Source organism: Ornithodoros turicata, chromosome 2 (genome assembly GCF_037126465.1).
Source record: "Ornithodoros turicata isolate Travis chromosome 2, ASM3712646v1, whole genome shotgun sequence".
Taxonomy (NCBI): Eukaryota; Metazoa; Arthropoda; class Arachnida; order Ixodida; family Argasidae; genus Ornithodoros; species Ornithodoros turicata.
Window position 1 is genome coordinate 62,939,770 of NC_088202.1, and position 16,569 is coordinate 62,956,338.

General features: G+C 48.1%; 1 protein-coding gene across 4 annotated transcripts in view; it reads right to left on the reverse strand.

Moving 5' to 3' along the window:
- LOC135385489 (beta-1,4-N-acetylgalactosaminyltransferase bre-4-like) overlaps window positions 1-16,569 on the reverse strand; it is an 89,265-nt gene that overhangs the window by 58,690 nt on the left and 14,006 nt on the right. For 2 of the 4 annotated variants that reach the window (XM_064614831.1, XM_064614830.1), the window contains exon 4: window positions 3,105-3,490. In XM_064614831.1, coding sequence (XP_064470901.1) covers window positions 3,105-3,489 — 385 coding nt within the window. In that variant the 5' untranslated portion in view covers window position 3,490. Of the gene's footprint in view, window positions 1-3,104; window positions 3,518-16,569 lie in introns of all 4 variants that reach the window. The other 2 variants (XM_064614829.1, XM_064614828.1) reach the window with 1 other exon arrangement.

A 16,569-nucleotide genomic window follows, 5' to 3' on the forward strand; every position in this document is an offset into this window, starting at 1 on the left:
ACAAGGCAGTACTCCTCACTCCAAAGTTCTGCATACATTCACCCACAATAGCTCTCGCTGAAATTCCCGTTACACATGACATTTTTAGTGATATGTGTGATAATGGCTGTGCGATAACGTTACCATGTATGTCTTCCCATGATCATACCAGTCTCAGTTACCAGCGTTGTGATGAATGTAACTTTTCACACTTGTAGTGCGAATTATTTCTGTATATATTTCGCTACAAGCAGAGCTTATAGCCCTGTTGTTATGTAGAGGGCACAACCAGGTGCGCAACATTTCTGTAAATGACGACGACAATAAAGTTGTGTTGCGGCTGACCACCTTCTTGGGTGATACTCTGACTCTTTTTTGGTGTAAATCAACACAGCCAGACGGAAGTATCTGGTATATAATTGAGCAATACCCTAACTCATTCATTTTTTGTAAAAACCAAATCAACACTCTCAGGTGGAAGTAAGGGAAGGTGGGGCAAGATGAGACAGATTTTCTTTTTTTCGTTTTTTGAAAAACCTAGCCATAGGGGCACATTCTCAGGGGTCTAGAGGTTCTGATCTGTAAATACAGAACGGACGTAACCGGTGTAAAATAATCATATAACAAGAAATTCAAAAATGCAGATCTCTCATCTTGCCCCAACCCTCGCGGCAAGGCAAGACGAGACGCGGCGTGGTAATGAGCTTTACAAACTAGTTTTTGCATTCCAAGCGGGCAAAGTAAAGCCCGTGGGCCCCTACACAACCCCCTTGAGCCTACTGCACTCATGATGTACACTAATACCACACATAATCCGGTTATTTTGCTTAACCGTCTAAAGGCTTAACCGTCCTCTGCAAGCAACGCATTGCAAGTCTGATGTGTCGCTGGTCGCTCGCCGTTGGGTGCGCTCCTGCTTTCCTGGGAATATCCTAGGAAAGTTAACAATTTGCTGGAAAATCGTAGAGGATATGCAAAAAAGAAATGTCTGAGAAACAAGCTTAAAGCCAACTAATAGTTGACTTGCTCGTCTCTAAGTTATATTAAATTTAAATTGCATTAAATTTAAATGATATTAAATTGTTGTGTCTTACCCCGTGCATATTAGATGCATCAATTTTTTTCTGTTCAATACCGGATAACCAAGATTGCCCATATTGTTCATATATCCAGATGAATGAATAAACATATATTACGTGAATTTACATTGATAGAATACGCCTGCGAAACTCTGCTGCACAGACAGCAAGAAAAAGGACTACAGAAAATCGCACCTCTTTGGCGGGTCTCCACATTCGTGGCAAAAGTAACAGATTTTTTTCTCTTCAACGTAGGCTCCAATCCAGACAATTCTCACGTGCAAATTCAGACTTGTACACGTTACTAAAAAAAAGTAATTGATTACCGTTACCGTTACCTTGTACGAAAAAGTAATTTTTTACCGTTACAAATTACTTGCCGGAAAAAGTAATGAAGTAACGCCTTGAAAAGTAACGCGTTACTTTGCCAATTACTTTCGATATCTGAGAAAACGATTTGAACAAGATGTTGTTTCTGTCCTTTCGCTCCAGCGCTCTGAACATGCCGGATAGCTGAGGCCACGGCGACAAGTCATTGCAGATCGTCGACATCGTTGTGATATCGACAGTATTCCGCACAAGACTGACAGGGGCTCATGGTCACAAGAGTGGCATTAGGTTATCGGGGTCGAGAGTTCTGTGAAGAATGTGTCGAGAGGTTGAGAGTTTTGTGAAAAGAGTCCTAACTGGAACTCCCATAAATGACTCATCAGGTTCACGGTACAACCTACAGTCCAACTTACTGCATACAGGCAGGGTTACAGAGAGATAGTACACATGAATGGGGAGAGGACAGTGGACTCAAAAATACGCTACACGTGCGGAACACTGTGGCAATGGACCTCGGGATCCTCGGGTAAGTAATTGTTGCGGGAAAAGTCCTAGAGATAAGACAGCTGCCTTGCACCGAACTTGCAGAGGGCAGTTGTTTTTGTCTTCTCGCGACGGTGAATCATCCCATATATGTGTGTGTGCGTCGTCCCGAACAATGTGAATTCTTTAGTTTCCAAGTAATCGATTACTTGGTAATTGATTACTGAAAATTGTAATTGAATTACTCAAAAAATTACTGGGCCCCAAAAGTAATCGATTACGTTACAAATTACTCAAAAAAGTAATTGATTACTAGTAACGCAATTACCCGTTACGTACAAGTCTGCGTGCAATAAAGCAGACGTGCATAGCCACCTATGGATGAGGTTTCAAGCACATGGAGCAACACGTCTCTGAGACAGGCGGCGTCAAGCAAAAAAATGTCGCGTCTTGCCAAGTGTCTCATCTTGCCCCACTTTACCCTACACCTCCCAGCAGAGTTTCTAATTCAACACCACCTGGGGTGTAACTGAACAATGCTCGAACTGATTCCTTTTTTTTTGTGTGTGTGTGTGTGTGTGTGTAAATTAACACCCTCAAACAACGACATAACGTTGCTTTGCAGCTTTGTTTCCATGGTGAGTGTACTATGCATATCAGCCAAAGCAAATGCGTGTCATGAAAACGTAATGCATTGTGTATCGGTATTGCAGATTTAGAAAGAAAGATATCCGGATCCCTTAACGAGCTAGACTGTCGCCCCTCTCTCTCCCAAAATTGCTTGGTCAAAATTGTGAAGGAGCTCATTATTTCATTCCCCGCATCACCGCCAGTAGTGGGGTAGCGTATTGCCCCTGGCCACGAAACTCCCATTCATCATCTTGTAATAAAGTTGTTGTAAGAAATGTATTGAACTACACTATAACTTTCTATCTCATCGCCCCCACCATAGAACGCCTAGAGAGCGTGTAATGGTGGGTTCTAGGTTCGCAGTGGTACTGGAAGTGCTATATCCAGCGGTAAGATCGCCCACCACACACAATACTTTCGAGAAACACGGACGAAGAAATAAAATGCCTCCAATTTTTCTGCATGTATTCCTTTGTAGTCAATGGGCTTTGACTGACGACAAAAAGGGGTGGGTGAGCAAAAAACGTTGAGGACCAGTGTTCTAGAAAATATTTTCTTTGAGAAGAAAAGAGCAATCACGTGAACGGTGCAGTTAACACTTACCAAGATTCGGAGGAACGGGATCGCACAACTCGTTGTATGGGATACGCAGATATTTCACCAGCTCTGGTGGCATTGGTGGGTGATCTGTCGTGACCTTTTTCGGAGCCAGAGAAACTTTCGAACCATTCGTCTTTTGTCTGATAACCTTCGATTGCGTGCCGAGCCCATTGAGCGATGTGCGGGACCTGTTCGGGTTGATCATGCCATGTAGTGGAACCCTCGTTGAACGTGCCAGGAAGTAATATTGGAGCAGAATCAGCACGAGGAGAATGGGCAATAATATCCTAGCTGAACGACATCGGCGCAGCTTTTCCCAGAGTGACATGTAACGACGTGTTGACGCTTCTTTCGGTCTCACTGCTGTAGGCGCCTTCAGGTTCGTCATCCTAGGCAAGACGAATTTCATCTTCACTCTTCAAAACATGACAAATGAGGAAGATGGCATTACATTGAATGTCGTAAGCGTTGACAAGTACAAGCGATAATGGGTGTCTATGTGTGCAGCTCTGTACATGAGGCAACTGCTATTGCAACTAGATTTGAAAAAAGTACAACGCATATCTTGGCAAAAGAAGGAGCACGTCAAATGAACACCATTTGTTTCCATCGCAACTTTTCCTAAGAAACTCAAACTATCCTGTGCGCTTGATATTAGCCCTGCATATCTTTCTTACAGGAGCACTGAACTCACTCCCAACTTTTCATGATTTTTATTAATTTTACGTATATATATATAAGGGGGGAAGTAGCCAGAGCTCCCTTATACAGTTAACTGGCTTTGCACTGGCCTTTCAGTGGTCTGTTAGCATACCCTGACGGGAGCAATCACATGCCACGTGACCTTCTGACGCCATCCGCTCAAACGTTGCTTCACTGCGTACTGCTGACGATGGCCCAATATGGAAGAAACAGCTGTCCAGTACTGGTATGGCGTCGTTTGACTTACAAACAAACAAACAAACAAACAAACAAACAAACAAACAAACAAACACACACACACACACGCACGCACGCACGCACGCACGCACGCACGCACGCACGCACGCACGCACGCACGCACGCACGCACGCACGCACGCACGCACGCACGCACGCACGCACACACATATATTAATTGAAAAAAAATAGCATAGGCTCTTTGGCTGCACGTTGAACATATGTTTATAAGTCCCAAACGTCGCCACACCAGCATTGGACAGCTGTTTCGGCCTTATTGGGCCTTCATCAGCAATGCGTAGGTGGGCGAAGTTTGAGCGAGTGGCGTCGGAAGGTCACGTGGAACGTGATGTCCTCCCGTCAGGGTGAGAAACTCGCCTCTGAAAGCCCAGTGCGAAGCCAGTAAAGTATTAATTGAAAAAAAATAGCATAGGCTCTTTGGCTGCACGTTGAACATATGTTTATAAGTCCCAAACGTCGCCACACCAGCATTGGACAGCTGTTTCGGCCTTATTGGGCCTTCATCTGCAATGCGTAGGTGGGCGAAGTTTGAGCGAGTGGCGTCGGAAGGTCACGTGGAATGTGATGTCCTCCCGTCAGGGTGAGAAACTCACCTCTGAAAGCCCAGTGCGAAGCCAGTAAAGTATTAATTGAAAAAAATTAGCATAGACTCTTTGGCTGCACGTTGAACATATGTTTATTCAATTAATACTTTACTGGCTTCGCACTTCGGCCCAAACTTCGCCCACCTACGCATTGCAGATGAAGGCCCAATAAGGCCGAAACAGTTGTCCAATGCTGGTGTGGCGACGTTTGGGACTTATAAACATATGTTCAACGTGCAGCCAAAGAGCCTATGCTAATTTTTTTCAATTAATACTTTACTGGCTTCGCACTGGGCTTTCAGAGGCGGGTTTCTCACCCTGACGGGAGGACATCACGTTCCACGTGACCTTCCGACGCCACTAGCTCAAACTTCGCCCACCTACGCATTGCTGATGAAGGCCCAATAAGGCCGAAACAGCTGTCCAATGCTGGTGTGGCGACGTTTGGGACTTATAAACATATGTTCAACGTGCAGCCAAAGAGCCTATGCTAATTTTTTTTCAATTAATACTTTACTGGCTTCGCACTGGGCTTTCAGAGGTGAGTTTCTCACCCTGACGGGAGGACATCACGTTCCACGTGACCTTCCGACGCCACTCGCTCAAACTTCGCCCACCTACGCATTGCTGATGAAGGCCCAATAAGGCCGAAACAGCTGTTCAATGCTGGTGTGGCGACGTTTGGGACTTATAAAGATATGTTCAACGTGCAGCCAAAGACCCTATGCTAATTTTTTTCAATTAATACTTTACTGGCTTCGCACTGGGCTTTCAGAGGTGAGTTTCTCACCCTGACGGGAGGACATCACGTTCCACGTGACCTTCTGACGCCGCTCGCTCAAACTTCGCCCACCTACGCATTGCTGATCAAGGCCCAATAAGGCAGAAACAGCTGTCCAATGCTCGTGTGGCGACGTTTGGGACTTATAAACATATATATATATATATATATATAAAGAGGGGGGAAAGCCATTTAAAAAATAGGTAAATGATGCTAGACGTGTTTGAAATTCAAACTTACAGTTAAGATGGCTTCTATGGCTGCACGTAGAGAAACAGATACTCATTGAACGATGCGACAGCACCAGAGGACACGTGTTTCGCAGTGTTTGCGGCTCGTCGGCCCTGGGTAGCTGCGCATCGTTCGGGATTGGCAAACCAGGGGTCACTCAGCGAGCGATATACACCTGGGAGGGTGACCGAGCACTCCTCAATGCCACAGTGCAAGCCAGTGAATTATAAAGAGGGGGAAAAGCCATTAAAAAAATAGGTAAATGATGCTAGACGTGTTTGAAATTCAAACTTACAGTTAAGATGGCTTCTATGGCTGCACGTAGAGAAACAGATACTCATTGAACGATGCGACAGCACCAGAGGACACGTGTTTCGCCGTGTTTGCGGCTCGTCGGCCCTGGGTAGCTGTGCATCGTTCGAGATTGGCAAACCAGGGGTCACTCAGCGAGCGATATACACCTGGGAGGGTGACCGAGCACTCCTCAATGCCACAGTGCAAGCCAGTGAATCATAAAGAGGGGGAAAAGCCATTAAAAAAATAGGTAAATGATGCTAGACGTGTTTGAAATTCAAACTTACAGTTAAGATGGCTTCTATGGCTGCACGTAGAGAAACAGATACTCATTGAACGATGCGACAGCACCAGAGGACACGTGTTTCGCCGTGGTTGCGGCTCGTCGGCCCTGGGTAGCTGCGCATCGTTCGGGATTGGCAAACCAGGGGTCACTCAGCGAGCGGTATACACCTGGGAGGGTGACCGAGCACTCCTCAATGCCACAGTGCAAGCCAGTGAATTATAAAGAGGGGGGGAAAGCCATTAAAAAAATAGGTAAATGACGCTAGACGTGTTTGAAATTCAAACTTACAGTTAAGATGCCTTCTATGGCTGCACGTAGAGAAACAGATACTCATTGAACGATGCGACAGCACCAGAGGACACGTGTTTCGCCGTGTTTGCGGCTCGTCGGCCCTGGGTAGCTGCGCATCGTTCGGGATTGGCAAACCAGGGGTCACTCAGCGAGCGATATACACCTGGGAGGGTGACCGAGCACTCCTCAATGCCACAGTGCAATCCAGTTAATTATAAAGAGGGGGGAAAAGCCATTAAAAAATAGGTAAATGAAGCTAGACGTGTTTGAAATTCAAACTTACAGTTAAGATGGCTTCTATGGCTGCACGTAGAGAAACAGATACTCATTGAACGATGCGACAGCACCAGAGGACACGTGTTTCGCCGTGTTTGCGGCTCGTCGGCCCTGGGTAGCTGCGCATCGTTCGGGATTGGCAAACCAGGGGTCACTCAGCGAGCGATATACACCTGGGAGGGTGACCGAGCACTCCTCAATGCCACAGTGCAAGCCAGTGAATTATAAAGAGGGGGGGAAAGCCATTAAAAAAATTGGTAAATGATGCTAGACGTGTTTGAAATTCAAACTTACAGCTAAGATGGCTTCTATGGCTGCACGTAGAGAAACAGATACTCATTGAACGATGCGACAGCACCAGAGGACACGTGTTTCGCCGTGTTTGCGGCTCCTCGGCCCTGGGTAGCTGCGCATCGTTCGGGATTGGCAAACCAGGGGTCACTCAGCGAGCGATATACACCTGGGAGGGTGACCTAGCACTCCTCAATGCCACAGTGCAAGCCAGTGAATTATAAAGAGGGGGGAAAAGCCATTAAAAAAATAGGTAAATGATGCTAGACGTGTTTGAAATTCAAACTTACAGTTAAGATGGCTTCTATGGCTGCACGTAGAGAATCAGATACTCATTGAACGATGCGACAGCACCAGAGGACACGTGTTTCGCCGTGTTTGCGGCTCGTCGGCCCTGGGTAGCTGCGCATCGCTCGGGATTGGCAAACCAGGGGTCACTCAGCGAGCGATATACACCTGGGAGGGTGACCGAGCACTCCTCAATGCCACAGTGCAAGCCAGTGAATTATAAAGAGGGGGGAAAAGCCATTAAAAAAATAGGTAAATGATGCTAGACGTGTTTGAAATTCAAACTTACAGTTAAGATGGCTTCTATGGCTGCACGTAGAGAAACAGATACTCATTGAACGATGCGACAGCACCAGAGGACACGTGTTTCGCCGTGTTTGCGGCTCGTCGGCCCTGGGTAGCTGCGCATCGTTCGGGATTGGCAAACCAGGGGTCACTCAGCGAGCGATATACACCTGGGAGGGTGACCGAGCACTCCTCAATGCCACAGTGCAATCCAGTGAATTATAAAGAGGGGGGAAAAGCCATTAAAAAAATAGGTAAATGAAGCTAGACGTGTTTGAAATTCAAACTTACAGTTAAGATGGCTTCTATGGCTGCACGTAGAGAAACAGATACTCATTGAACGATGCGACAGCACCAGAGGACACGTGTTTCGCCGTGTTTGCGGCTCGTCGGCCCTGGGTAGCTGCGCATCGTTCGGGATTGGCAAACCAGGGGTCACTCAGCGAGCGATATACACCTGGGAGGGTGACCGAGCACTCCTCAATGCCACAGTGCAAGCCAGTGAATTATAAAGAGGGGGGAAAAGCCATTAAAAAAATAGGTAAATGATGCTAGACGTGTTTGAAATTCAAACTTACAGCTAAGATGGCTTCTATGGCTGCACGTAGAGAAACAGATACTCATTGAACGATGCGACAGCACCAGAGGACACGTGTTTCGCCGTGTTTGCGGCTCCTCGGCCCTGGGTAGCTGCGCATCGTTCGGGATTGGCAAACCAGGGGTCACTCAGCGAGCGATATACACCTGGGAGGGTGACCTAGCACTCCTCAATGCCACAGTGCAAGCCAGTGAATTATAAAGAGGGGGGAAAAGCCATTAAAAAAATAGGTAAATGATGCTAGACGTGTTTGAAATTCAAACTTACAGTTAAGATGCCTTCTATGGCTGCACGTAGAGAAACAGATACTCATTGAACGATGCGACAGCACCAGAGGACACGTGTTTCGCCGTGTTTGCGGCTCGTCGGCCCTGGGTAGCTGTGCATCGTTCGAGATTGGCAAACCAGGGGTCACTCAGCGAGCGATATACACCTGGGAGGGTGACCGAGCACTCCTCAATGCCACAGTGCAAGCCAGTGAATCATAAAGAGGGGGAAAAGCCATTAAAAAAATAGGTAAATGATGCTAGACGTGTTTGAAATTCAAACTTACAGTTAAGATGGCTTCTATGGCTGCACGTAGAGAAACAGATACTCATTGAACGATGCGACAGCACCAGAGGACACGTGTTTCGCCGTGGTTGCGGCTCGTCGGCCCTGGGTAGCTGCGCATCGTTCGGGATTGGCAAACCAGGGGTCACTCAGCGAGCGGTATACACCTGGGAGGGTGACCGAGCACTCCTCAATGCCACAGTGCAAGCCAGTGAATTATAAAGAGGGGGGGAAAGCCATTAAAAAAATAGGTAAATGACGCTAGACGTGTTTGAAATTCAAACTTACAGTTAAGATGCCTTCTATGGCTGCACGTAGAGAAACAGATACTCATTGAACGATGCGACAGCACCAGAGGACACGTGTTTCGCCGTGTTTGCGGCTCGTCGGCCCTGGGTAGCTGCGCATCGTTCGGGATTGGCAAACCAGGGGTCACTCAGCGAGCGATATACACCTGGGAGGGTGACCGAGCACTCCTCAATGCCACAGTGCAATCCAGTTAATTATAAAGAGGGGGGAAAAGCCATTAAAAAATAGGTAAATGAAGCTAGACGTGTTTGAAATTCAAACTTACAGTTAAGATGGCTTCTATGGCTGCACGTAGAGAAACAGATACTCATTGAACGATGCGACAGCACCAGAGGACACGTGTTTCGCCGTGTTTGCGGCTCGTCGGCCCTGGGTAGCTGCGCATCGTTCGGGATTGGCAAACCAGGGGTCACTCAGCGAGCGATATACACCTGGGAGGGTGACCGAGCACTCCTCAATGCCACAGTGCAAGCCAGTGAATTATAAAGAGGGGGAAAAGCCATTAAAAAAATAGGTAAATGATGCTAGACGTGTTTGAAATTCAAACTTACAGCTAAGATGGCTTCTATGGCTGCACGTAGAGAAACAGATACTCATTGAACGATGCGACAGCACCAGAGGACACGTGTTTCGCCGTGTTTGCGGCTCCTCGGCCCTGGGTAGCTGCGCATCGTTCGGGATTGGCAAACCAGGGGTCACTCAGCGAGCGATATACACCTGGGAGGGTGACCTAGCACTCCTCAATGCCACAGTGCAAGCCAGTGAATTATAAAGAGGGGGGAAAAGCCATTAAAAAAATAGGTAAATGATGCTAGACGTGTTTGAAATTCAAACTTACAGTTAAGATGGCTTCTATGGCTGCACGTAGAGAATCAGATACTCATTGAACGATGCGACAGCACCAGAGGACACGTGTTTCGCCGTGTTTGCGGCTCGTCGGCCCTGGGTAGCTGCGCATCGCTCGGGATTGGCAAACCAGGGGTCACTCAGCGAGCGATATACACCTGGGAGGGTGACCGAGCACTCCTCAATGCCACAGTGCAAGCCAGTGAATTATAAAGAGGGGGGAAAAGCCATTAAAAAAATAGGTAAATGATGCTAGACGTGTTTGAAATTCAAACTTACAGTTAAGATGGCTTCTATGGCTGCACGTAGAGAAACAGATACTCATTGAACGATGCGACAGCACCAGAGGACACGTGTTTCGCCGTGTTTGCGGCTCGTCGGCCCTGGGTAGCTGCGCATCGTTCGGGATTGGCAAACCAGGGGTCACTCAGCGAGCGATATACACCTGGGAGGGTGACCGAGCACTCCTCAATGCCACAGTGCAATCCAGTGAATTATAAAGAGGGGGGAAAAGCCATTAAAAAAATAGGTAAATGAAGCTAGACGTGTTTGAAATTCAAACTTACAGTTAAGATGGCTTCTATGGCTGCACGTAGAGAAACAGATACTCATTGAACGATGCGACAGCACCAGAGGACACGTGTTTCGCCGTGTTTGCGGCTCGTCGGCCCTGGGTAGCTGCGCATCGTTCGGCATTGGCAAACCAGGGGTCACTCAGCGAGCGATATACACCTGGGAGGGTGACCGAGCACTCCTCAATGCCACAGTGCAAGCCAGTGAATTATAAAGAGGGGGGAAAAGCCATTAAAAAAATAGGTAAATGATGCTAGACGTGTTTGAAATTCAAACTTACAGCTAAGATGGCTTCTATGGCTGCACGTAGAGAAACAGATACTCATTGAACGATGCGACAGCACCAGAGGACACGTGTTTCGCCGTGTTTGCGGCTCCTCGGCCCTGGGTAGCTGCGCATCGTTCGGGATTGGCAAACCAGGGGTCACTCAGCGAGCGATATACACCTGGGAGGGTGACCTAGCACTCCTCAATGCCACAGTGCAAGCCAGTGAATTATAAAGAGGGGGGAAAAGCCATTAAAAAAATAGGTAAATGATGCTAGACGTGTTTGAAATTCAAACTTACAGTTAAGATGGCTTCTATGGCTGCACGTAGAGAATCAGATACTCATTGAACGATGCGACAGCACCAGATCACACGTGTTTCGCCGTGTTTGCGGCTCGTCGGCCCTGGGTAGCTGCGCATCGTTCGGGATTGGCAAACCAGGGGTCACTCAGCGAGCGATATACACCTGGGAGGGTGACCGAGCACTCCTCAATGCCACAGTGCAATCCAGTGAATTATAAAGAGGGGGGAAAAGCCATTAAAAAAATAGGTAAATGAAGCTAGACGTGTTTGAAATTCAAACTTACAGTTAAGATGGCTTCTATGGCTGCACGTAGAGAAACAGATACTCATTGAACGATGCGACAGCACCAGAGGACACGTGTTTCGCCGTGTTTGCGGCTCGTCGGCCCTGGGTAGCTGCGCATCGTTCGGCATTGGCAAACCAGGGGTCACTCAGCGAGCGATATACACCTGGGAGGGTGACCGAGCACTCCTCAATGCCACAGTGCAAGCCAGTGAATTATAAAGAGGGGGGAAAAGCCATTAAAAAAATAGGTAAATGATGCTAGACGTGTTTGAAATTCAAACTTACAGCTAAGATGGCTTCTATGGCTGCACGTAGAGAAACAGATACTCATTGAACGATGCGACAGCACCAGAGGACACGTGTTTCGCCGTGTTTGCGGCTCCTCGGCCCTGGGTAGCTGCGCATCGTTCGGGATTGGCAAACCAGGGGTCACTCAGCGAGCGATATACACCTGGGAGGGTGACCTAGCACTCCTCAATGCCACAGTGCAAGCCAGTGAATTATAAAGAGGGGGGAAAAGCCATTAAAAAAATAGGTAAATGATGCTAGACGTGTTTGAAATTCAAACTTACAGTTAAGATGGCTTCTATGGCTGCACGTAGAGAATCAGATACTCATTGAACGATGCGACAGCACCAGATCACACGTGTTTCGCCGTGTTTGCGGCTCGTCGGCCCTGGGTAGCTGCGCATCGCTCGGGATTGGCAAACCAGGGGTCACTCAGCGAGCGATATACACCTGGGAGGGTGACCGAGCACTCCTCAATGCCACAGTGCAAGCCAGTGAATTATAAAGAGGGGGGGAAAGCCATTAAAAGAATAGGTAAATGATGCTAGACGTGTTTGAAATTCAAACTTACAGTTAAGATGGCTTCTATGGCTGCACGTAGAGAAGCAGATACTCATTGAACGATGCGACAGCACCAGAGGACACGTGTTTCGCCGTGTTTGCGGCTCGTCGGCCCTGGGTAGCTGCGCATCGTTCGGGATTGGCAAACCAGGGGTCACACAGCGAGCGATATACACCTGGGAGGGTGACCGAGCACCCCTCAATGCCACAGTGCAATCCAGTGAATTATAAAGAGGGGGAAAAGCCATTAAAAAAATAGGTAAATGATGCTAGACGTGTTTGAAATTCAAACTTACAGTTAAGATGGCTTCTATGGCTGCACGTAGAGGAACAGATACTCATTGAACGATGCGACAGCACCAGAGGACACGTGTTTCGCCGTGTTTGCGGCTCGTCGGCCCTGGGTAGCTGCGCATCGTTCGGGATTGGCAAACCAGGGGTCACTCAGCGAGCGATATACACCTGGGAGGGTGACCGAGCACTCCTCAATGCCACAGTGCAAGCCAGTGAATTATAAAGAGGGGGAAAAAGCCATTAAAAAAATAGGTAAATGACGCTAGACGTGTTTGAAATTCAAACTTACAGTTAAGATGGCTTCTATGGCTGCACGTAGAGAAACAGATACTCATTGAACGATGCGACAGCACCAGAGGACACGTGTTTCGCCGTGTTTGCGGCTCGTCGGCCCTGGGTAGCTGCGCATCGTTCGGGATTGGCAAACCAGGGGTCACTCAGCGAGCGATATACACCTGGGAGGGTGACCGAGCACTCCTCAATGCCACAGTGCAAGCCAGTGAATTATAAAGAGGGGGGAAAAGCCATTAAAAGAATAGGTAAATGATGCTAGACCTGTTTGAAATTCAAACTTACAGTTAAGATGGCTTCTATGGCTGCACGTAGAGAAGCAGATACTCATTGAACGATACGACAGCACCAGAGGACACGTGTTTCGCCGTGTTTGCGGCTCGTCGGCCCTGGGTAGCTGCGCATCGTTCGGGATTGGCAAACCAAGGGTCACTCAGCGAGCGATATACACCTGGGAGGGTGACCGAACACCCCTCAATGCCACAGTGCAATCCAGTGAATTATAAAGAGGGGAAAAGCCATTAAAAAAATAGGTAAATGATGCTAGACGTGTTTGAAATTCAAACTTACAGTTAAGATGGCTTCTATGGCTGCACGTAGAGAAGCAGATACTCATTGAACGATGCGACAGCACCAGAGGACACGTGTTTCGCCGTGTTTGCGGCTCGTCGGCCCTGGGTAGCTGCGCATCGTTCGGGATTGGCAAACCAGGGGTCACTCAGCGAGCGATATACACCTGGGAGGGTGACCTAGCACTCCTCAATGCCACAGTGCAAGCCAGTGAATTATAAAGAGGGGGGAAAAGCCATTAAAAAAATAGGTAAATGATGCTAGACGTGTTTGAAATTCAAACTTACAGTTAAGATGGCTTCTATGGCTGCACGTAGAGAATCAGATACTCATTGAACGATGCGACAGCACCAGAGGACACGTGTTTCGCCGTGTTTGCGGCTCGTCGGCCCTGGGTAGCTGCGCATCGTTCGGGATTGGCAAACCAAGGGTCACTCAGCGAGCGATATACACCTGGGAGGGTGACCGAACACCCCTCAATGCCACAGTGCAATCCAGTGAATTATAAAGAGGGGAAAAGCCATTAAAAAAATAGGTAAATGATGCTAGACGTGTTTGAAATTCAAACTTACAGTTAAGATGGCTTCTATGGCTGCACGTAGAGAAGCAGATACTCATTGAACGATGCGACAGCACCAGAGGACACGTGTTTCGCCGTGTTTGCGGCTCGTCGGCCCTGGGTAGCTGCGCATCGTTCGGGATTGGCAAACCAGGGGTCACTCAGCGAGCGATATACACCTGGGAGGGTGACCTAGCACTCCTCAATGCCACAGTGCAAGCCAGTGAATTATAAAGAGGGGGGAAAAGCCATTAAAAAAATAGGTAAATGACGCTAGACGTGTTTGAAATTCAAACTTACAGTTAAGATGGCTTCTATGGCTGCACGTAGAGAAACAGATACTCATTGAACGATGCGACAGCACCAGAGGACACGTGTTTCGCCGTGTTTGCGGCTCGTCGGCCCTGGGTAGCTGCGCATCGTTCGGGATTGGCAAACCAGGGGTCACTCAGCGAGCGATATACACCTGGGAGGGTGACCGAGCACTCCTCAATGCCACAGTGCAAGCCAGTGAATTATAAAGAGGGGGGAAAAGCCATTAAAAGAATAGGTAAATGATGCTAGACCTGTTTGAAATTCAAACTTACAGTTAAGATGGCTTCTATGGCTGCACGTAGAGAAGCAGATACTCATTGAACGATACGACAGCACCAGAGGACACGTGTTTCGCCGTGTTTGCGGCTCGTCGGCCCTGGGTAGCTGCGCATCGTTCGGGATTGGCAAACCAAGGGTCACTCAGCGAGCGATATACACCTGGGAGGGTGACCGAACACCCCTCAATGCCACAGTGCAATCCAGTGAATTATAAAGAGGGGAAAAGCCATTAAAAAAATAGGTAAATGATGCTAGACGTGTTTGAAATTCAAACTTACAGTTAAGATGGCTTCTATGGCTGCACGTAGAGAAGCAGATACTCATTGAACGATGCGACAGCACCAGAGGACACGTGTTTCGCCGTGTTTGCGGCTCGTCGGCCCTGGGTAGCTGCGCATCGTTCGGGATTGGCAAACCAGGGGTCACTCAGCGAGCGATATACACCTGGGAGGGTGACCTAGCACTCCTCAATGCCACAGTGCAAGCCAGTGAATTATAAAGAGGGGGGAAAAGCCATTAAAAAAATAGGTAAATGATGCTAGACGTGTTTGAAATTCAAACTTACAGTTAAGATGGCTTCTATGGCTGCACGTAGAGAATCAGATACTCATTGAACGATGCCACAGCACCAGAGGACACGTGTTTCGCCGTGTTTGCGGCTCGTCGGCCCTGGGTAGCTGCGCATCGCTCGGGATTGGCAAACCAGGGGTCACTCAGCGAGCGATATACACCTGGGAGGGTGACCGAGCACTCCTCAATGCCACAGTGCAAGCCAGTGAATTATAAAGAGGGGGGAAAAGCCATTAAAAAAATAGGTAAATGATGCTAGACGTGTTTGAAATTCAAACTTACAGTTAAGATGGCTTCTATGGCTGCACGTAGAGAAACAGATACTCATTGAACGATGCGACAGCACCAGAGGACACGTGTTTCGCCGTGTTTGCGGCTCGTCGGCCCTGGGTAGCTGCGCATCGTTCGGGATTGGCAAACCAGGGGTCACTCAGCGAGCGATATACACCTGGGAGGGTGACCGAGCACTCCTCAATGCCACAGTGCAATCCAGTGAATTATAAAGAGGGGGGAAAAGCCATTAAAAAAATAGGTAAATGAAGCTAGACGTGTTTGAAATTCAAACTTACAGTTAAGATGGCTTCTATGGCTGCACGTAGAGAAACAGATACTCATTGAACGATGCGACAGCACCAGAGGACACGTGTTTCGCCGTGTTTGCGGCTCGTCGGCCCTGGGTAGCTGCGCATCGTTCGGGATTGGCAAACCAGGGGTCACTCAGCGAGCGATATACACCTGGGAGGGTGACAGAGCTCGGTCACCCTCCCAGGTCCAGCTCCTCTGGTGCTGTCGCATCGTTCAATGAGTATCTGTTTCTCTACGTGCAGCCATAGAAGCCATCTTAACTGTAAGTTTGAATTTCAAACACGTCTAGCATCATTTACCTATTTTTTAATGGCTTTTCCCCCTCTTTATAATTCACTGGCTTGCACTGTGGCATTGAGGAGTGCTCGGTCACCCTCCCAGGTGTATATCGCTCACTGAGTGACCCCTGGTTTGCCAATCCCGAACGATGCGCAGCTACCCAGGGCCGACGAGCCGCAAACACGGTGAAACACGTGTCCTCTGGTGCTGTCGCTCGTTCAATGAGTATCTGTTTCTCTACGTGCAGCCATAGAAGCCATCTTAACTGTAAGTTTGAATTTCAAACACGTCTAGCATCATTTACCTATTTTTTTAATGGCTTTCCCCCCCTCTTTATAATTCACTGGCTTGCACTGTGGCATTGAGGAGTGCTCGGTCACCTTCCCAGGTGTATATCGCTCGCTGAGGGACCCCTGGTTTGCCAATCCCGAACGATGCGCAGCTACCCAGGGCCGACGAGCCGCAAACACGGCGAAACACGTGTCCTGTGGTGCTGTCGCATCGTTCAATGAGTATCTGTTTCTCTACGTGCAGCCATAGAAGCCATCTTAACTGTAAGTTTGAATTTCAAACACGT